At 50.3% G+C, this 22,710-nt stretch overlaps 1 protein-coding gene across 1 annotated transcript in view; it reads right to left on the bottom strand.

Annotated features, from left to right (window-relative positions):
• Positions 1 to 22,710, bottom strand: part of MYO16 (myosin XVI) — a 518,261-nt gene that overhangs the window by 34,186 nt on the left and 461,365 nt on the right. Inside the window, exon 32 of the mRNA XM_055543007.1 lies at positions 21,651 to 22,676. Coding sequence (XP_055398982.1) covers positions 21,651 to 22,676 — 1,026 coding nt within the window. The remainder of the gene's footprint in view (positions 1 to 21,650; positions 22,677 to 22,710) is intronic.

Raw genomic sequence — 22,710 nt, 5'->3', positions numbered from 1 at the left:
GAGGTGGGCAAACACTGTTTCAAAAGCTAAGTTAGATAGGTTCATTTGTACCACTGTGGGAGAGAGACGCAGACGTAGAGAAGGGACTGTGGACACAGCAGGGGAAGCAGAGGGTGGGATGAGCTGAGACTGGGGTTGGCGCATATGCATGACCATGTGTAAGACAGACAGTGGGGAGCACCATATAGATAGGGAGCTTGGCTCGGGGCTCCGTGATGGCCCGGGGCAGGATGGGGGTGGGAGGGAGGCTCCAGAGGGAGGGGATCTATGTGCACATATGTTTGATTCATGCTGCTGCACGGCAGAAACTAACACAACATCATAAAGCAGCTATACTGGAAAAAAAAATGAAAACTTGGAATTAAAAACATAAAGCTAAGGCAGATCCTGCTCTTCCCTACTCGTGTCTCTCTGCCACTTTCTAATTTTGTTCAGGTCAAAATCCAAAGGCTTCTTGAGGTTGACAGACCGCCCCTCTCTAACCCCAGGATCCCACTCCCTGCTTGTCTTGACCTCATTTCCAACTACCTGCCAGCCACCAGCCTCCCCAGCCTCGCCAGCATCTCCACAACCCTCAACTCAGCCTCTGACTCTCCCCGGGGTGGTCCGAGGGGTGGGGCGGGGGCTCTGTACTTTGTTCAGGGCTCGGCTCAAACCACCCTGAGCAGAATGACCTTCCTGACCACCTTCGAAAAAAACAGCACTCTTGTCCTCACCCAGGTCAGTTTCTGTCCTTCTCACCATATTAGAAGGTCCTTCTCACCATATGACATGCTACAAGTCAATTGTTGGCTTATTTTCTGTCTCTTCCCTCCAGAAAATTGACGCCATGAGCTCAAAGGCAATCTTGGTGCCCTCAAGAGTGCCTGCACAGAGTAGATGCTCCACAAATATTTGTTGAAAGAAACAGCAAAAAGGATGCATAATGAATGAATGAATACAACAACAATGTTATACAAAAACCCACTTTCTAAAAGAAACCACGCTATGTGTAACTGGAAAAAGAGTTGACAAATTTATGAACTGAAAAACCCGTGTGAATTTTTATAGAAAAATTATACATCTCAGCAATTACTTCTCCCCGTTCACATGAGATTATTGGAAACATATAAAAGGATTTCTGCTGTTAATGATATGCCTTTTGAGTTTTAATCACTACTTAGAAAATTATAAGGTAAAGAAACTTTCACACTCTGTGAGGTAGATGTGCTCTACTCATTCAAAGGGCCAAGGCTGTTTCTTTCCACCTAAGACTGCTAAATTGGACAAGACCTAATAGCCAAGAGATAGAAGCAACCCAAGTGCCCACTGATGGATGAATGGATAAGGAAGATGCGGTACATATCCGCAGTGGAATACTACTCAGCCACGAAAAATGAAATCTTGCCATTACTGACAAGAGTGGAGGCATTGTGTTAAGTGAAATAAGTCAGACAGACGAAGACGAATTCTGTACGCTTCACTTGTATGTGGAATCCTGAAAACAAAACAAATGAACAAACAACAAAACAGAGTCAGAGATGTAAACAGGTGGTTACCAGAGGGGAGGGTGGAGGCGGATGAGAGAGACAGGAGAGGGAGACTGAGAGGGACAGGTTCATTACAAAATAACTGGGAGTGAGACATGCAGCAGAGGGAATACAGTCAACAGTGACATCATAGTTTTTAAAAACAGACAAAATCAAAGGGCCAGAGCGGTTTGATTTCTACTAAGAGTGTTAACTTGCAGAAGAAAATATGTGTGGATGTTAGAAATCTATCACTGACCGATGGTGGGAGGTTTCACGTTTTCACTATTTTCCCAACAATCACTACTGATAATTATGTCATTATTGTTCCACAAAGGTCCTATATAGTCTCTTTAAACAAAAAAACCTCAGTGTTGAGTGTGGCCTCTTAGCAGCTGGAGATGGGTAGAGGCGAGTGGACCCCAAGACTAAAGGAGGAGGCTCCAGACTCCACCCCACTTGGAAAGGCCATTTCTAAGTCAGGCAAAGCACCCAGCTCATGTCTGTGGGCCTGACTGCTTTTTTGGACAGAATTTCTATAATAACCCTGTTGTAGTAATACCTTTGTTATTTATTTTTTCTTTTTCTTTCTCTTTCAACAGATCTTCATCAAGCGTCCACTGTGCACAGGCACTTTTCTAAGCATAGAATAATGAGTATTTTGCTTAGACTGATCTTCTCATGTTAAATAGATGTCCGCTTCCCTCCTTAAATTTGGGTCATTTTTACTCTTTTTCTTAAAGAAGTTCCTCCTTCCCCCAATTGCATAAGTTTCAATTTCTTGAAAATAAGAAAAAAAAAGAGTCTGCTGCAGGCAAGAGGACTCGAGGACTCCAGCAGTAACTCAGCTGGCCCAATCCTGACCCCTGGGGCCTGCCGCTCCCGAGGGCACGTCACTGAATTAGGGGACGAGGGCGACAGAGCAGCGAAATGCTGGGCCTCACTGACACTCTTTGCAAGCCTGACACTGTTTACACGGGTCCTCAGGGCAACGTCCGGGCAGAGAGAGCCCAGCTCCTCACCGGGCGCTGGACTAGAGCGCAGGTGTACCTGGACGTGGGAGGTGTGCGTTCAACGAGGCGACGGGTCTGCGGCAGGAGAGGAGCCAGGCGTGTTTGGTGGGGGAGAAAGTAGAGGGGAGACAGAAGCTAAGGAGAAGAATTTCTCTCGGGGAAGGGAGGTGAAGATTTTCAAGAGGGGAGAGAAGCTTCTTACTAGAGGGGAGACAGCTCCTTGAAGAAGTCTGGGGAGCTAGAGAAACCTCTGAGTACAGTGAGTGGCTGAGAGAACTTCCAAATCCAGAGCTGGAAAGTGTAAAAGTGAAAGTTGCTCAGTCATCTCTGACTCTTTGCAACCCCATGGACTATACAGTCCATGGAATTGTAGGCCAGAACACAGGAGTGGGTAGCCTTTCCCTTCTCCAGGGGATCTTCCCAACCCAGGGATGGAACCCAGGTCTTCCGCATTGCAGGTGGATTCTTTACCAGCTGAGCCACAGGGGAAGTCCAGATTTGGAAGACAGTGGCTAAGGGCAGGCTGGCCGGTTCGTTCCTAGGGATGCTGAGATGCCCCTGGGCTGGTGGCTGCCTCGGGGGCTTCCTGGGAACTGCCGAGTGGAGAGCCCTGAGCCAACCTCGTTCTTCCTCCGCACCTGGAGATTCCTCCAGGGATGGCGTTCAGACACTAAGCTGTATACAGTTCAGACCGCATGCAAAGAGTTAAGCCAAACGGTTTTTCAGAAACATATATCTGAAAGAAGTGATTCCTCAAATGTTCCCATCCGAGGAGGGCGGTAAGACGCAGTGAATGACGGGGATGTGTGGAACCCACGGATGACCGCAAGAAGGGACTGTCCGACCACGCTGGGGGGACTAGGGATGGATATTCCGGAAGGCCCTCCTTCTCCTGGGCGGAGTTAAGGTTTTGCTGGAGCTTTTTTTGCGTATGTGTTAAAGCCTTTGACACTTAAAATGCCAACACGAGGGGGAGGGACACCCGGTGTGCGTCCTAACAGGTTGCCCCTTCTCAGCCTGCTGGGCGGGACTCGACTCAGAAAGTGACAGCTCGGAGCAGCCCGCCTGCTCCCGACCAGCCGGGACGCAGCAGTGGGGAAGGCCACGCAGAGAGGGAGGTCAGGCAAACGCCTGGGCCTGCGTAGGAGAGACGGGGCTGCGGCAGGCGCGGGAGCCCCACAGGGCGGGCGCCCCACAGGGCGGGGGACCACGGGGTACGGAAGCAGGGGCGGGGTGTGGCGAGGAGCGGGGCAAGGGAAGGCCGAACGCGGAGCGCAGGGCGAGACCCTCGAGGGCCCGGCCCCAGCTCGGCCCGTCCGGGGACGGTGAGACGGGAAGGGTGCTGCGTTATCAGCCCGGCACCAGATGCGGATGGCTGACCAGCTTCAAGGAGGGCTTAGGAACGGAAAAGCAGTGAGAACTGAGTCTCGGGCAGTGGCAGGACGAATGGAAGTCGAGGGTTAGCTAAGTTAAGGATCCCTGTGAGCCCAGGGGCGGGGGGTAAGTCAGGACCATCGATGAGCAGAAGTCTGGGGCCACGAACGTGGACTCTGGAGTGACAGCCACCTGTTGTCGTTACTGTTTAGTCGCTAAGTCGTGTCTGACTCTTTGCAACCCCATGGACTGTAGCCCACCAGGCTCCTCTATCCGAGGGATTTCCCAGGCAAGACTCACAGAGCGCATTTCCATTTCCTTCTCCTGGGGATCTTCCCGACCCCGGGATCGAACCTGCATCCCTTGCATCTCCTGCATTGGCAGGCAGATTCTTTATCGCTGGGCCACCTGGGAAGCCCTCGGGGGTTGTTAAAGAGAGTGGTGATGATTTGGACAAGAGCATTTACTAGGACTGCAAACAGAATGTCTAGGGGGAGACTTAAAAATCCCTCGGGAGGGAGAATTTCTTCCAGGAAAAGCGACATTCCTATAAGGAGGCAAAAGGCAGAGCACACGTGACGGTGGATACAAACGGATGGCTGGAGACTCGGGGTCGGGGACGGGGGGCAGCACACGGGCGGGGGCGGGGCAGCTGGCGGGGAGGGGGCTGATGGTACCCAATGCGGAAGAAAGGTCAGGGGGATGAGGAGGGGCTGAGCGAGGGAGGCTGTCTTTAAGAAGACTGCTCAACACATGGCTTCTCTCTTAGGTACCTGAACTTGAGGTAGTTTTAGGGTGTGTGTTGGAAACGGATGAGACTACAATCCAGGTTGCAGTAACGCAGGAGCACAACAAATTACAGCTGTTTGATTTAATGCAGAGAGTGCTCTGTAAGGCATAAAAAATGTGAGAATACATTTGAGACTCATTACTTATGCTGGCTATCGTTCATTTTGCAACTCTATAGGAAAATTCCTCTGCACAAAGGCTACTGCAAGCAAGAATGCGTTTGTTTTTATCCTATCTGGCGCTAAGGAAAAGCATGCAGGCTGAGAGGGAGCCAGGCATGGACCCGCTGCTTCTCAGGCTCTCGGTTCTGGAATTCAGAAGTTGCGGCTCGCAGTCTCTGCTGATGGGCACCGTGGACGGTGTGTCATGGCAGGTAAGCAGGGCCGCTCAGACCCCAAATCAGCCTCCGGCTTGTGTTAAACTAAATCTGTTCACTACTTTAGGGGGCTTCCCTGGTGGCTCAGATGGCAGAGAGTCCACCTGCAATGCAGAAGACCCAGGTTTGATTCCTGGATCCAGAAGATTCCCCGGAGAAGGGAATGGCAACCCACTCCAGTATTCTAGCCTGGAGAATTGCATGGACGGAGGAACCTGGCAGACTACAGCTCATGGGGGTGACAGAGGCTTGGACACAACTGAGAGACTAACTTGATTCAGTACTTTGTGTTTCAAGGAACAACGCCTGAAGTCTTACGTTATTGCACACGAGTAAAAGGCACACATAGGGACCCAGAAATCACTCCGCAGTACCCCCTGCCCTCTTCCGTAACAGGCTTCTAAGATGTGAATTAGACTTTTTTCTTGCCCATGATAGTATAATCCAGACATTTGGCATCTTGTCTCAGAGAAAGACAAATGCCAAGTGTCGGGATTCACCCAGACCCAGTGGCTGGTCCTAAACTCAAACACAAAGAGAGATTTCCCATATAGGTCTACATAAGGAGACGCCACATGTGAGCAGAGGGCACGTTTTCAGAGATGAGATCAGGAGGACACACGCTGCAGCGGTGTGTTTTCAATGGCACGCTTCTAAATGACCCTCAGCCCCAGGATCAGACTTCATCACCACTTTGCTAAGACACAGGAGTGAGTCAAGAGACAGTGTCCGTGTCTGCCGTGATGGGGAAGGGGGACCACGTGAGGTCTGTGCGATGGGTTGTGTGGCAGGCACATTGCACACACGGTCATATCTCTACAGGAGCTGATTACTCAGGAAGCAGCAAAGCACGACACTGGGATGGGCGAGGACGAGGATGGGCGGCTTGAGCAAACAGAACTACCAGACCTGCTGATACCCTGAGAGGCCAGAGCCAGCCCTGGTACTCCCTTATGAAACCACCACCCTTGAGTAGATCAAAACTGCTCTTGAACTCGATGCTGACCATTCTTCTGCAGCAGAAAGTGCCACCAAGTCTCATGCTCGGGGTTAAGTTGAATGGAAAGAAAGAGCTTCCTTGGCCACCCTGCCTGCCCCTGCCAGCTCCCGCCACCCACTCCCCTGCCAAGTCTTGGGGAGATGGTTTGTGCTAAAAACACCAACCGAAGCAGGAAGCAGAGTGATATCTTCAACAACATATGTGCTGAGCAGGGCAAGAATGTACCCATAGTAAAGCTAAAAAATGACTGTCAGTATAAATAAGGTTTGCAGAACCCAAAAAGGCACAGAAATTTATGTGGTGCCAGTTTTCTTTCCAGGTTGACCAGCTGGCTCTTTTTGGGTCCATCTCCTCTGTCCATGCCATAACTAGAAGACGCCTGGCCACTATTCCGTTCCTTGGAGCTCGTCTTCCCTGTAAGTAACTGAATGTTGCTGTTGTTTAGTCGCTCAGTCACGTCCAACTCTTTTCGACCCCAGGGACTGTAGCCCACCAGGCTCCCTTGTCCATGGGATTTCCCAGGCAAGAATACTGAAGTGGGTAGCCATTCTCTTCTCCAGGGAATCTTTTCGACTCAGGGATTGAACCCAAGTCTCCTGCATTGGCAGGCAGGTTCTTTACCACTGAGCCACCTGGGAAGCCCGTAAGTAGCTGAATATGTAACATTTAAACAAGCTGGCCTGGCCTGGAGACCCATTCCTAAAGCGTCTAATCTCAGAGGTCACACGGGCATTTGCACACCCAGTGTTTCTACACTTCCTCAGCGCCAGGTGGTGATGCAAACCCAAGAGGTTGAGACCACCGCACCTGCGCAGCTGCTGGGGGCGGGCAGTGTGTGTCCTCTGCTGTGTGAGCTCGCTCCAGAAGCAAAGGCAGAGGGGGGTTATTCCTGCTCTTCTCCTGGGAGCGCTCAGTATTCGTGACATGTGCATGGTGTCACAGTGACGGGAGGCCGATAACAGCACCATCTGGAAAAAAAGAGGCGACTGCCCCCAGGACAGCTCCATCTTCAGCTCCCACATCCTTTCCCAGGAGAATAACTGATGCCCAGGATCAGCAGGCCCCTTCCGATGAAGAACTGCTTATTTATTTATGTTTTCATTTCCATGAGAACTGTATTGACTCTATTTTGTCTCTTGGTATTTAACCACCTTTATATATGGCTCATAATAGCGCCTCACTTGGATTTCTAATAGATAAATTGCTTTAAGAATAACTACTTGGTTCTTCACCTAGCTTCCCTGGTGGCTTAGACGGTAGAGAATCTGCCTGCAAGGCAGGAGACCCAAGTTCAATCCTTGGGTTGGGAAGAGCCCCTGGAGAAGGGAATGGCAACCTACTGCAGTATCCTTGCCTGGAGAATCCCATGGACAGAGGAGCCTGGCGGGCTACAGCCCAGGGGGTTGGAAAGAATTAGACATGACTGAGCCATTAACACTGTTCACATTCTTTACTTCAGTCCTCGAGAAAAATATAATCTACGTTTGTTCCACGTCAGGGATGACAGAATGCTCATGTCCGTCGTAACATGGTTTCTAGTGTCTTCTGGCCAGCCCCCGCCCCACCACGTGAACCTCGGCACAACCGGACGTATGGCTGAATCACTTACACGTCATACGAGACGGTCAGACTCTCATTTTTGGCGTTCATCTCACTGGTGTGGTTCCAGCTGAGTCAGAGAGCCAATGAAATCAATGCAAGTGAAAACCCAAACAGCACTGGTGTATGTTGAATCTTTTCAAAATCCTCGTTCAGAACTAATTATGAAATTTATCCACCCAAGGTATTTAAAGGGTCTTCTCTATTGGCATAATCGGTAAAGAATCTTCCTGCGATGCAGGAGACCTGGGTTCGATCCCTGGGTTGGGAAGATCCCCTGGAGAAGGAAATGGCAACCCACTCCAGTATTCTTGTCTGGAGAATCCCATGGACAGAGGAGCCTGGCAGGCTACAGTCCATGGGGTCACAGAGCGTCAGACACGGCTGACTCACACACACACAAGCTATTAAAGGGCCCCAAGGGCACAGATCAGGGCCAGGGGGAACAGGCAGAAGCCACGCACCTTGAGCCTCTGCCTGAGTCTGCATTTCACGGAGGCAGGCCTGGGGTAGGAAGTCCCAGGAGTTGGGGGGTGTGCACTTGGGAGCCCTGGGGGGCTCAGGATGGCAGCAGTCTCCCCGCTACAGACGTGTGCCCGCAGTTTCACAGCCTGGAGGTGCCGTGCACGTGTGTGGATCAGCCCACTGCCCACACCAGTGGCTGACGCCCAGCAGCTCTGAGGCCTTACATAACAGATTAAAAATATCTACACAGACTTAAAAGTCTTGTCACAAGTCTCCTCAAGCCACGTGGCCAGTCTCTCTGATGGCTCCTGTGGCCGCATCCTTTATGGAGGGGGGCTGGCCAGCCTCCCTGACTCTGCGTGCCTCCCGAGCCTCCAGACCTGGGACTCAAGGTCCCCAGGAGCGGTCACTCAGGAAGGATGAGTCACTGGGACTCTGCAGGGGCAGGCTGAGCCGGTCGCCAGTGGCCCTCATTTCCCCTGGAACAATCAGGAGAAAGCCCCTCGGAGCCGGTCAGGAGGTGGGGGCCCCCTCCTTGTATGCCCACCACCCAGCATCTCTCATCCGTCATTTTTAAGCTGTATGTTTACACAGAAATGAACACAGAAGAACCCTTTTCGCACCCCCTGGTGCAGCTCCTCCAAAGCATTACGTGGTGATGCCATCACGCCCTTGGATAAACCCTCCTCCTTAGGGTTGTAAGATGCCCCCGTCTCAGCCTGAGGTAGGGTACCCCCTCTTTCTCTAGCTGCTTTGGCCTCATCCACCCCCCTTTCCTCCAAAGGAATCCTACCTTCATTTGAATTGGTTTCAAAGGACATATGTATGGGTTGAAAAAAATCAATTTAGTGTGTCATGATAAGCATTGAATAGTCAAAGAGAGTAGAATGAATCGAATAAAAATGCAGCATTTCTCAAGCATTAGGGGTAAGCTGTTTGAGAAACCCAAACAGTGTCTTCACTGACAACGTTTCTCGCTGTCCAGGGACCTTGTGAGCTGCCTGCGAGCCGATTCCATATTTTACTTTTAAACTCATACAGCTTAGGACAATACTCTGTACAAAACGCATCCTCAATGTATATTTCGAATGAATGAATGAAGCCTGTCCCTTTTATTTACGATTTGTCCCCCCCAACCCTCTTTGAAAACTCGACGCAAGCAGCAGACAGCAACACAAAATGTGGCTGCTCATCAAATGGTTTTGCTTGAAGTTAACCTCGGATGTTTTTAATCCTGAAAAGAACTACGTGTCTCGGGGGCGATGTCACAGATTGGTTGTATTATCTGGAAAATGGAACCTTTTCCCTAAAGTCATTACAAAGGGTCCCTGTGATGGATTCCACCCCTGCAGCAATGGAAACGCTTTCTGGTTAGCAGCTGGACCACATCAGAGGGCTGTCTAATGAGCATCAGATTAAAGAGACATTTGTATAATCCCCCATCACCATACAGAAGCCCAGTGCCTTTGCCCCGCGTGGCTGTCCCAGCTGCAGAAATTAGATGAGATTTCCAGCCTGAGTAAGGGAATAGAGGAGATTCCCCTCTTAGCTGTGACTTCATCAGTGAAATGAATGCCAGCAATTGGACTCTGACTGTCTCATTTGACATGTAAATGATTCATCACATCTCTGGTTGTGCTAGGACTCACACGGTGGGGCAGGGGGTGGCCAGAAAGCACTAGAAAGCATGTTACAACAGGAGCACAAGCTGGTGTGTGAGATGGAGCAAAGGATTACATTGTTCTTAAGGACCGAAGTAGTTCTGAGCACAATTTTCTATTAAAACTCCAAGAGAGATTCCATCACGAGCTATATATATAAAGGTGGTTAAATACCAAGGACAGCAAGGTCCAACCAGTCCACCCTAAAGGAAGTCAACTCTGAATATTCACAGGAAGGACTGATGCTGAAGCTGAAACCCCAATACTTAGGCTACATGATGAGAACAGCTGACTATCGGAAAAGACCCTGATGCTGGGAAAGATTGAGGGCAGGAGGAGAAGGAGATGACAGAGGATGAGATGGTTGGATGGCATCACTGACTCAATGGATGTGAGTTTGAGTAAACTCTGGGAGCCAGTGAAGGATAGGGAAGCCTGGTGTGCTGCAGTTCATAGGGTTGCAAAGAGTTGGACACGACTTAGTGAGTAAACAACAGATATCAAAAGACAAAATAAACTCAATACAATTCTCATGAAAATACACAAAAACAAAAAACTCTTTAGCTCTACAGAATCTATTGCTGGGCACTGGTTATTTATTTGAAAACAGATATGTGAACTGTGAAAAGTATTGCCGGGCTGGTTGGTTAGTTGCTCAGTCGTGTCCGACTCTTTAGTGACCACATGGACTACAGCCCGCCAGGCTCCTCTGTACAGGGAATTCTCCAGGTAAGAATACTGGAGAGCACGTCATTTCCTCCTCCAGGGGGTCTTCCTGACCTAAGGGATTGGAATCAGCTCTCCTGCACTGGCAGGCAGGTTCTTTACTGATGAGCCACCTGGGAAGTTGGCGTGCTTTGGTCTTTTGTGCTTGGTGTGTACCCCTTTCTGCTCCTAAACCAGCCTGACCCCATCCAGGTGAGCTCACCTGGGAACTGGAACTAACTCCAACAAGCAGACGTGACTTCAGGAGTGATTTAAGGGCTTTGAGCTTTGGTTTGTGTTTCAGTAACATGGACACACCTGCATAGGGGCAGTGTCCACCCACCGCTCTGTCCAAGTCTTCTGTCTCCTACTTACTCCTTCCTGGATCTTTCCATTTCAGAAGAGAATAATAAAACCAAGATGGAAAACACGCCAATTTGCTTGGGAATTACCCTGTTGCACCCATAGTGTACACGCCAGTCCCTCCATTCTTTAAAGTGGACATTTTTGGGGAAGAGTGTGTTTGATTTTGAGCCAGAGTCTGAGGTGTGAAGAAACTCTTTTGCAGGTTTTGCAGGAGTTTGGGTGATGCACACATTTGCAGGTATCGTACCCTGAGTGTTCCACCGTAAACGTGTGTCAGCTCAGATCTAGCTCACGTCTGCCGTGGTTCAGTTCAGTCGCTCAGTCGTGTCTGACTCTTTGTGACCCCATGGACTGCAGCACACTAAGCCTCCCTGTCCATCACCAACTCCCAGAGTTTACTGAAACCCATGTCGATTGAGTCGGTGATGCCATCCAACCATCTCATCCTCTGTCGTCCCCTTTTCCTCCTGCCCTCAATCTTTCCCAGCATCAGGGTCTTTCCCAATGAGTCAGCTCTTCGCATCAGGTGGCCAAAGGACTGGAGTTTCAGCCTCAGCATCAGTCCTTCCAATGAATATAATTCTGGACTGATCTCCTTTAGGACGGACTGGTTGGATCTCTTTGCAGTCCAAGGGACGCTCAAGAGTCTTCTCCAACACCACAGTTCAAAAGTAGCAGTTCTTCAGCACTCAGCTTTCTTTATAGTCCAACTCTCACAGCCCTGGTTTGGTTCCTGCATATTTTAAGAATGAGTCATATGCGTGGGGAGGGAAGTGACATTGTCACTGGTCGGTTTATTACAATTAACATGTATAAGCTGCATGTAAAATTGCAATGCCCAGTAACTGCCAGTGTTCGACATCTAAGGATGAGCATTACAGACTTCAAGAAGAAATCGGAAAAAGGGAGACATGAAAACCAGGGCAGCAAAAGAAAAGGCCCGAGAAGCTGCACACACAGCGGGTGTGAGGCGGCTGCTGACTCACAGGGTGCAGCGCTGGTGAAATGACGCTGAAAGCGGCGAGCTCTCAGGCGGCGTGGGATTTTCTAGGTTAATCTGAGAATTAATCACAAAAATGATTCAGGTCGGCATAAAGGCCCTAAACACTCATAGGTAGTTGAGAAATGGGTTTTTCTCTTCCAATACACTTAAGGAGAGAGAGAGAACACAGCGGTGATCCAGGTCATCTTCAGGAAAACGTGCACGCACCCTGTAGCTTCTAAGCATTTCTTCACAAAAGGAAGAACACCCCGGGACTGTATTCTGTGGCAATAATGAGATGCAGATAGCCAGGAAGGTCTTTATTAACTAGCTATGGGAGAGTCGCTGAGTGGCTTAGAGGATAAAGCACCGGGTTTCTCCTAGGAGCCCCCAGTGGGAGTTTAATTTGAAATCTAGTCTAGAGACCACCCCCTCCCACACACAATGGCTACTTGCTTTAATGGGTTGATGGTATGAAAAATATGTACTGCTTATGAAAGATAATCCACTTCTGAAAAGACTGACTGTTTCCCCCGCCAGAATTCCAGGTACAAAAGATCTCCTCCCCCTGGATAGCGCACCAAGAACAGTCCAACTGGGATGAGTCCTCTGCGTCCTCCGGCTGTCTCAGAAATGATGAACTACTTATGCATGCTCCCTATCTCTGGTCTGACGGCATACTGGCGGCTGTAGATTCACAGCCAAGCCGTGAAGGAAATTTCCCAGGAGAGTTGCACACCATTCGCCGGGTAACTTTTTGATCAGGTTGATCTAAATATTTAATTGCCACAACTCCCTGCTTGGTTTGATGCCTGGGTTTCAGAGAAGAAGGAAGCAGCCACGTCCAGAGGAAGTAGCAAGCTCAGGAGGCCTTTGAGTTTAAGATTCTCCCAACAAATATTTATTGAGGGATCTGAGTATGGGGCTGACGCTCATTTTTTTGTTGTTGTTTTCAGCCGTGCTTCTAATTTTGCCATTACAGTATGTATATCTCTATATAGATATGTCTGAATATCTATATCTGCAGCTATATCTGTTTCTATAGCCACATAATCTAGGAAATAAACAGTTGCTGTAGAGACAGATGAAGTCGGCTTTTTTGGGCTGTGTGCCTTTCTCCTGGGCTTCCCGGGAATCCTGCCAGCGTGGGATACACTAGAGACAGGGGTTCAATTCCTCATTTGGGAAGATCAGCTAGAGGAGGGCATGGCAACCCACTCCAGTATTCTTGCTTGGAGAATTCCAGGGACGGAAGAGCCTGGGGGGTTCCGTCCATGGGGTCACAAAGAGTTGGACACGACTGAGCACCTGAGCACACATGCACACCTTTCTCCTGCCCTGGATCGTGCTGTCTGTTGTGAATCACCGCTGACCATCCGAGCAGCCCTCAGCGCGGCCCCTGGGACAGGGGGAGAGGTCCCTGTGGCTTCACCATGCAGCCAGTCCTGAGCAGGCATCCGAGACGCCGCACTCCCAGGACCGACACTCGGCCTGCAGTAGAGCACTTCCTCAAGGCAAGATGCTGGGTGAGCGTCTTGCAAGTGAAAGGAACTGCTGTGAGTGGCTGCTCACCTGTAATTGGGAGCTGTTCCCAAGCAGAGCCTTACAGAGGCAGAGACAAAGCAGACAGAAAGCCAGGAAACAATCCTTCCGAACCAGAGGAATTATTCTGGCCTCACCTGGGTGCTGTGGGTCCCTGACATTGCAGAGAGCAGACTGTGGGACGAGAGGGTAGAAAGGGCCTCTGTCGAGAAGCTTACACTGAAGGAACATTGTTATTGTTTAGTCACTCAGTTGTGTCTGACCCTTTGCGACCCCATGGACTGCAGCCCGACAGGTTCCTCTGTCCATAGGATTCTCCAGGCAAGAATCCTGGAGTGGGTAGCCATTCCCTTCTCCAGGGGAATCTTCCTGACCCAGGGATGGAGCCTGGGTCTCCTGCATTGGCAGGCAGATTCTTCCCCACTGAGCTACCAGGGAAGCCTTTCAAGGCTCGTGGCCGCATGCTAACAGGACCAGGTACCCTGAACTCATGTTCGGAGACAGGGCTCCCCACACACGGGCTCCTCTTGCTGCCCCACCTGCTCCCCTCTTTCTGCACCAACCTGGAGAACTCCCAGCCCCCCGCCTCCTGCCCCCATCATCGCCCATCAGGCGTCCTGCTCGCGGGTCAGCCCTGGCGGGAGGCTCTCCGAGACACTACCGCAGCAATGAGCTCCTGCTCTGGGGCCGCCAGCTGTGCCCCCCTCCCGTGCCCTGCTCATCAACGCTCCGTGATGAAGTCTGGTCAACCTCTCCCCAAACAAGGCCCGAGCACACCGCTGGGGTTCACAGGCCACGTGGGGCTCAGTTACAGACCCACGGTGGGGGGGGGTCTATGCCCCCCAGGTAGAACCTCACCTTGAAATGGGGCGGACCCATCTGCCGCCCGCCCTGTCTGGAGAGGGCAGGGCACCCAGAGCTCTCTCTCTCCTCTCTGGATTCCCGGGGGCAAGCCCTGGGCTTGCATCAAGTGAATGCCTGGTGGATGACTACAAGGGAGTTAGCTCTACAAGTTAATGCAAGTCCTGGGTACAGGGCCCTGGTTGCACAACTTCCCTGAGTGAGAGCTCTCGGGCACTGAGAGAGGAGGTGCTGTAAACAGGGAGAGAAAGGTCACAGCGCTCACAACAAATATCAGGCACTTAAAAGAAAATGTCCAATTAACACGGAAGACAAAGAGCTCTGTGCTCTTAACGTAGGTATGCCTGGCTATAGATCCGTGTATTCCGGTTGAAAGCTCATTTGCAAGGGGAGACAGACTAAGGATTATTTCAGCTGGGCATCCGGGGAATGAGGAACACTGCAGCATCCGGTTGCAAGTCCCAAACACAGAGACGCCTGTGCTGCGGTGGGGCCAGGAGCTGCGCAGGACATCCTTTGCTCACACAGGGCCCCACGCGTGTGTCAAAGCTCAGGTTCGCTGACCCGGCCAGGGCAGCCACATGCTACAGCTCATCCTTTCCATATATGCACCCAGCGACGAGCGAAGGACTTGCTTCGCTAGAGATGCTAAGCTTGCCTTCCCCGAGGACTTCTTCGTTTGGAAAAACGAGGGAAACTTGGGGCTGATTTAAAATGGTTCCAGAAGGCAGAGGGATGCCTTCCTTTCACGGGAGGGCAGCCAGAGTGCCCTTGACTACACATCCATAAAGTATGTGCCTGCTCCGTCCACGCCCTTTCTAACATTCATGAAGCCTCAGGCCACCACCCCCAACAAATAAATCACCACGCCGAGAAAGCAAAGCAGCTGGAGAGTGAGAGAGGTTAACAGCTCAGCACAGGACACACAGCTAGAAGAGCCTGCAGGTAGGCAAGACGCCTCGGGGATGCCGAGCCTTGCATCCCAGCTTGGGATGCCGAGCCCTACACAGGAGGGTGGATGTCTTTCGCTGACATCTCATCAGAAGGCGTCAGAGGCGAAACAGAAGACAAGCGTCGAAACGTCTGCCCCAAACACCAGGAGCAGAGAACGGCAGTTTACCAACGCTGCCCTTGAGTACAGGTCACAGGTTTCCGCCTGTAATTCTGTGATATTTCAGCGATTTTAAAGCATCTTCTTGTTACCAAACAACGCATAAGTAATTGCGCTTAATTTGGCAGAGAAGCTTCAAAATCTCACTCAGTACTGATCGAGGAGGCAATGGGGGCTTCCCTGGTGGCTCAGTGGTCAAGAATCCACCTGCCGACGGAGGAGACAGGGGGTCGATCTCTGGTCCGGGAAGATCCCCACACGCTCCTTGGGTAACTAAATCCATGTGCCCTAACTACAGAGCCTGTGCTCCAGAGTCCGGAAGCTGCAGTGAGTGAGCCCACGCACCGCAACTACGGAAGCCCGAGTTCCGTAACAAGAGATTCCACCACAGCTAGAGCGTGCTCCCCGCTGGCCCCAACGAGAGAAGCGCACACAGCCACGAACACCCAGCCCAGCCCCAAACAAATCAAAACAATTTCTTTGAAAAGATGCAGTTGTAATACATACTTGAGAGATCAATCTTTCATGCTTAGCTCTGTTTGGACATGACATTTAGAAATTCACACCTTGAGGCTGTCGCTGTAGAAAAGTTATCCGCACAGCTGTCCATGGAGGGGGCTGTGCTCACAGACCCTGTGGAAGTTCTCGAAGGCCAGTGATTTCTGTTGGAAAGCTGACTCCTGAGAATTATTTCAGCTGCATCATTAAAAAATGATGCTCCAGCGTCTTAGGGGCAGCTTCTGTCTTGAGCAGCAAGATGATGTTAGTTAATCAAGTCTAAGATGTTCAAACGGATCGACAGTTCTGTACTTATTAAAGTGACTTAAGAATAAATCTTTTATTTTTTTTCTAAAGGACTTCCCTAACGAAATTTATACAAATATTTATCAGTAAATTGCTCTGACATTGGGACATATTTCCACATAATTGAGTGATGGTAGAGGAAGCTGGAGATGAGCTAAGATTGGTCACAGAGATAGTTCATTAGTCCGCTGTACTTTTGTATGTGTTTGAAATTTTCCATAAAGCCAACTTTGAAAATAATTCTTTAAAAAATAAATGGTCTTATGGAATCAAGCATTACACTGTAAAAATTTCATTTATATAATGCAAGTGAAAGTATTACTCAGTTGTGTCCAACTCTTTGTGACCCCATGGACTGTAGCCTGCCAGGCTCCTCCGTCTGTGGGACTCTTCAGGCAAGAACACTGGAGTGGGTTGCCATTCCCTTCTCCAAGGGATCTTCCTGACCCAGGGATCAAACCTGGGTTTCCTGCATTGCAGGAGGTTTCTTTTACCATCTGAGCCACCAGAGAAGTCAAAACTCAAAATATCCTTACTTGGAGTATTTATGCAATGAAATAAAATATTTGAAATTAAGAGTAATTTCCATTTGGCTGCAGTGGTTCTGATTTGTAAAAATGCCCCAGGGCCATATTTATCAAATATATTTATATGCAAACTGCTTTTTTAAAGGTAGGTTTTCATCAAATGTATTTACTAAACACCTAATACATGCAAAGAAATATTGTCTCTATGTTTCTTGTTGCCAATATAATTTTTAACTACCTATTTACATTATGTAAACTAAAGATGCACAGTATCACAAAGTCACAAAATAATTTTTTTTTTTTTTTTACATATTCTGCAAATCAGACTCCTCCACTTTCTTCCCCAGGTTTCTGAGGCGTACTGCATTTTTGTTAATGCCTGATCATCCTGCTCTTTTTCAACAGACACAGAAAACATGCTCATTTTATTTCACATTCTAGATAAACAACCAGCCGCCGAAGGAACCGTTTGGAGCAATGGCGCACCCTCGTGGCCCCAAGAAGCAAAGGTATCCTCTCTGCATTTGAACTCCGTCTCATAATTTTTGAAACTAAGCAACTATAAAAAAATTAGCATAATAATATTAACCATAATACGGCATCAGAAGAAAAACACCTTGTGAATGAATGGGATCAACAGAAAGGACAGACAATTAAACACGTGGTTGTTCTTCATTCTAAGGCCCAGCAGCCCCCAGGACACATTCTGCAGTTGTGTGTATCCCTGAGCTGTGAAGCACGTTTGGAATTTTATGAAGCAGTTTTCTTATCCAAACTGCAAGACTCTTACTTGCTGCACCTTGGGTGAGTAAATATTGCTTTTTAAAGCCTTACCCTCTGTTTTAATTCCCTGCAGTTCTGGGCCTCACGGTGTAGGTAACTGAGACAGTCACCTCTAGAGCCAGAATCACGACATTTAAGTCAGGCTGTGTCTCTCAAAGTGGGGAGCAAGTTTAATCTGTATGCCTTAGTTTTCCCATCTGTGGAATGGGGACGCCACAGCAGACACTGTTGAGTCTTGTGAGGACTGAACAGGTTATTAAAACCATTAGCCACAGCAGCTACAGCAGCTAAGATGCCTCCCGCCAAGCTGTCCTCACAGCCTCGCCTGGACCATCACATTTTGTCCACCTGCATTCTGGACTCAAGAGCTTCTGTGACTTTGTGTTCCTCCAGCTGACTATCCAGGAGTCTATAGGAATATGATAGTTATGAAATCCCACATTTAGGTCTACAGAGTAGCAACGGCGTATAATTAAACACCACAGGACCTTGTTTGCTATCCACAACTCACCATTCCTTACGTGTTAATCAGTGCCAAAAGCAGTTTGGAGCGAATCCTCTGAATGCTTTTTCTCAAGTCCAAAGCAAGGAACTGTCAACACTCGACTATTTCTAGAGAGACGTTATTTTATCAACAAAGGTCCGTCTAGTCAAAGCTATGGTTTTTCCAGTAGTCATGTACTGATGTGAGAGTTGGACTGTGAAGAAAGCTGAGCGCCGAAGAATTGATGCTTTTGAACTGTGGTGTTGGAGAAAACTCTTGAGAATTCCTTGGACTTCAAGAATATTCAGCCAGTCCATCCTAAAGGAAATCAGTCCTGAATATTCCTTGGAAGGACTGATGCTGAAGCTGAAACTCCAATCCTTTGGCCACCTGATGTGAAGAGCTGACTCATTAGAAAAGACCCTGATACTTGAAAAGATAGAAGGCAGGAGGAGAAAGGGATGACAGAGGATGAGACAGTTGGATGGCATCACCAACTCAATGGATCTGAGTTTGAGAAAACCAGGAGTTGGTGGTGATGGACAGGGAGGCCTAGCGTGCTGCGGTCCATGGGGTCGCAAACAGTCAGACACAACTGAGCGACTGAACTGGACTGAGGTGGCTCAGACGGTAAAGCATCTACCTACATGTGGGAGGCCTGGGTTTGATACCTGGTTCAGGAAGATTCCCTGGAGAAGGGAATGGCAGCCCTCTCCAGTATTCTTGCCTAGAGAATCCCATGGACAGAGGAGCCTGTCGGGCTACAGTTTATGGGGTCGCAAAGAGTCAGATACGACTGAGTGACTAACACATAATCTCTTCAAGGTCGCTCTCCAAAGAATCGAGGGGGGAAGTTCTGAAATGGTCCGCAAATTTGCAGTACAATTTCCCCACATCACAACTGTCCAAGAATCGAGCTGTAATTAATTCAGGTGCCTTGAGGCAGAATTAGCTGCCCACTGGATTCTTTGATAAGAAAGCTCTTTCAGGTGAAGAGAAGAGCATTTTTAAATACAAAGAGGGTAAAGAAAAATATTTGTAATCTTAAAAGAAGTCCCAGGACTTCAGTAAATCATGAATAACAGCCATGCGATTCATTCAGTCGAAAATGGATTCCTGGCTCCTGGATCACAGTGTGTAAACTTTAATAATCATATAAGCAGCTCTGGTGATTAGCTCCAGTGTGATGACTTTTTTTTCCCTTCCCAGTCTTCTCTTAAGCCCCTCCTGCATGCTAAAAGAATAACCTGGACGATGCCACGAGGACGCGTTCTGTGCTGTGGGCCAGGAGTTTCCCGAGTCACGAACCATGAGGGATCACAGGGTTCTCAGCCGCACAGCTGGGCCCCGGTCACCTGGCGCGTGGGGACAAGCCTCTCCCACTGCAGCTGCCCTCCTGCAGCCACTGTGCTGGGGCAGAAGCTGCCACTGCAGGCATCTGTAAGAAAGTCTTAAGTGGCTCCGGACAACCTTTTCTAAGTGAAGAGTATTTTGTAAAAGCCCACAGGAGGAAAATAGATGCTTTCTAATTTTAGAGTTGCACTGACGATGGTCTCCTTGAGGTTTTGATGGATGTTAGCAGGCACTGGTTAATGTCACCACGGGGAAATATAATTAGCATATCCGGGCACCCTGGCTGGAGACCTCTCTGTGGTCCTCCCTGTGAGTCCTAGACTTCAGTTCAGTTCAGTTCAGTCGCTCAGTCGTGTCCAACTCTTTGCGACCCCATGAATTACAGCACGCCAGGCCTCCCTGTCTATCACCAACTCCTGGACTCATGTCCATCGAGTCGGTGATGCCATCCAGCCATCTCATCCTCTGTCATCCCCTTCTCCTCCTCCCCCCAATCCCTCCCAGTATCAGAGTCTTTTCCAATGAGTCAGCTCTTCACATGAGGTGGCCAAAGGATTGGAGTTTCAGCTTTAGCATGAGTCCTTCCAAAGAACACTCAGGACTGATCTCTTTTAGAATGGACTAGTTGGATCTCCTTGCAGTCCAAGGGACTATCAAGAGTAGACTTAGGGATTTCCAAAGGATTGCCACCCGTCTAGAAAATCATTAACTTCACTTTTCTGAATACATCCGAGAAGAATTCACCCAACTCTCATCTATAGTAAAAGGAGGCTTATGACGCTTGAATAAACTTTTAGTTCCAAAAGCAAAGCAAACATTCATGTGTTCGTGTAATGCTTTTCTCTTAGAGTCTGTTTTGTTCCTTGGAATGAAACATATGACTTGTGAAATTCAAGCCATCCCCTACTTACAAGGACAATTTCTTTTATTAATGACTTATAATTAAGAAGAAATGGCTAGCTAAACAAAGGATTAGCTTATTAGTCTGAAGAGTAAACAAAGAGCAGGTTATTCATCCATTTGCTAAGTGTTCTTAGCCTTGACGTACTTTTCACTTACTGAGAACATTTCCTAGGTTTTCTAGGGGGTTTTTTTGTACCTCATCAGATGATGAAAGCCAATGCAGCTATGTATTTTCTTTAGGAGAAAGAGCAGGTAAGCTGCTACTTTCGGTCCTACTGCCTGACCTTGCGGAAGATGCTTAGCCTCCTTGCCCCGGAGCCTCCCATGTCTGTAAAGTAAGGATGGCACTAGCTGTCATCTACATGATGGCATTATGACCGAGGGGCCCGTTACAGTTTTAAGAGAAGATGCTTTATACTACTGCAGTTCGCTTCCCAAATACAGAACGCTGGAAAATAGTTTGGTTTCATATAAAAGCCTTCAGATGCTTTTTGGAAGATGACTATGTTCTTTGTGGTTATTAAGAGAATCTGAGCCCAAAGGCAACCTCATCTGAATGAGGTGAGCTGCTAACAAGAGATCAACAAAAAAATTCTTAATGAGGTTTTGTTTTGTTTTTTGATAGCTACATTCTACTTTTATAGGGACACAAAGTAAATACTTTTTGATACAGGCAATGGTCTCTGGCTGCCACAGTCTAGCCCTGAGCTCACTGGGACTGGCTTGTCAACAGCTGAGCAGTTGAGATGCTCAGCAAGAAGATGCAGACAGAACAGAATGGAGTGAAAATGGTCCTTGGGACCAGAAGGCAAATCATTTACCAGCAACAACAGTTGAAGAGGCTGGCCAGCTCCTCCGGGGAGGCTGCCTAGAGGCCTGAAGTTCGGGGGTGCGGACCGTTGGAGGCGGGGGGAGGGGGCCCCGGCAGTGGCCTTCCTGGGCTGGGCTTCGCACGGAGTGGTACTGAACGTCAGAAAGTAACTGAGAAGTAACCACTCCAGAGGCAGGGAATGGAAGTGAAACGGCCAGCGAGGCGAGGGTGTTCGGGTAACCCGGGCAAAGGACAAAGATACCCCAAAGGGACATCTCAATATAACAGCACGCGGCAACTGCCATTTCCAAGTTATACCCGGATATTGTTAGCAAACGGAAGTCAGTGGCTCAAGCTGAGTTTTGCTCCAATGCCCATCGTTTCACCAGGCTGTCTGAAGCCTGGTTTTAGTGCAACGTGTTTTTAATATCATGAACTTGTGTCTGCAAAATGGAAAGATGCATTCTTAACTACTTGGCCATACCAGTTGCATATAAGATGATCTTAAAGCCGCTACCTGCTCTGAAGGACCCCACAGGGACCCCGCACATTCCTTAACACCACATCCCTCTGCACAGCAACCCTACCCTCACATCTGGACCTGTATCAGCGCGCTCAGTGCTCTAGACTCACCCTGGGGTTCGCGGATCCTCCTGCCCACCGCAGACCTCCGGAGAACGCTCCTTCCGGAGTTGAACAGGCTGGCCAGCTCGTCCAGGGGGCTGCCCAGAGCTCTGGAGTTCGGGGGGCTGTAGGGGGCCGGGGAGGGGGCGCCGGTGGTGGTGGCCTTCCTGGGCTCCCCTCGGGCTGTCTTCCCCGGGGAATACGGGGTTTTGGGGAGGGGGCTGCAGGGCGCGCCTGTGGGGGCCGAGGTGGGCTTCGGGGGGACCCTGGGGGGCTCCGCTGGGGCCGCGAAGGGGAAGTGCGCGGGTGGCCGCGGGGCGGAGGGGGGCGCGGGCGGGGGCGTCGGGGGCGGGGAGGCTCCCTGCGGCCCCGCGAGTGCGGGGGCGGCAGGGGACGTGGGCCGGTCGCTGTCCCCCTTGGGGGTTTTGGGGTGCTGGGGGGACAGGGGGCTGGAGCCCTCGGACTGCACGGGGTACTTGAGGTTGGTCTCCAGCACCGGCAGCTTCTTCACCTCCAGGGGCGTCAAGGGCGACTCGTCGGACGCGGGGGAGCAGGTGGCCGGCGTGGGGGGGAACACGAGCAGCGGGGGCCGGTGCGCCAGCAGGTTGGGGAAGGGCGCGGGGATGCCGCACGCGTCCCCGCCGGCGCCTGCGTCCTCGGGGGCCGCGGGGGGCGACGCGCACGCCGAGCTGGCGCCCGCCCCCAGGCCGCCCGCGTCCCCGGGGGGCGCCCAGTACTTCATCTCCTCGTACACCGCCTCGGCCGGCTCGGGGCTGCCGGCGCGGCCCAGCATCTCGATGTAGACGGGCTCGGGGTCGGGCTCCGGGGGCGCGGGGGGCGCGGGGACCCCCGGGAGGCGCTGCGGGCCACCCGCTCTGCGCCGCGCGCCCCCGGGCCCTGCCGCCCCTGGCCGGGCGCCCGAGATCTCCTCCGAGGAACCGCTGAGCTTGGTGTGGGGGCTTCGCTTGGGCTTCCGAGGGGGGACCTTCTTCATGGTGCTGTAGTCGTCGCTGTGCGGCCGGGGCCGGGTGAGAGCTGGGCCAGGGACAGAGAGGGGGCCGGAGCGTCA

The sequence above is a fragment of the Bubalus kerabau genome, chromosome 12 (genome assembly GCF_029407905.1).
Source record: "Bubalus kerabau isolate K-KA32 ecotype Philippines breed swamp buffalo chromosome 12, PCC_UOA_SB_1v2, whole genome shotgun sequence".
Classification (NCBI taxonomy): domain Eukaryota; kingdom Metazoa; phylum Chordata; class Mammalia; order Artiodactyla; family Bovidae; genus Bubalus; species Bubalus kerabau.
The sequence above is the reverse complement of the archived record's forward strand: the minus strand, read 5'-3'. Positions and strand labels throughout refer to the sequence as shown.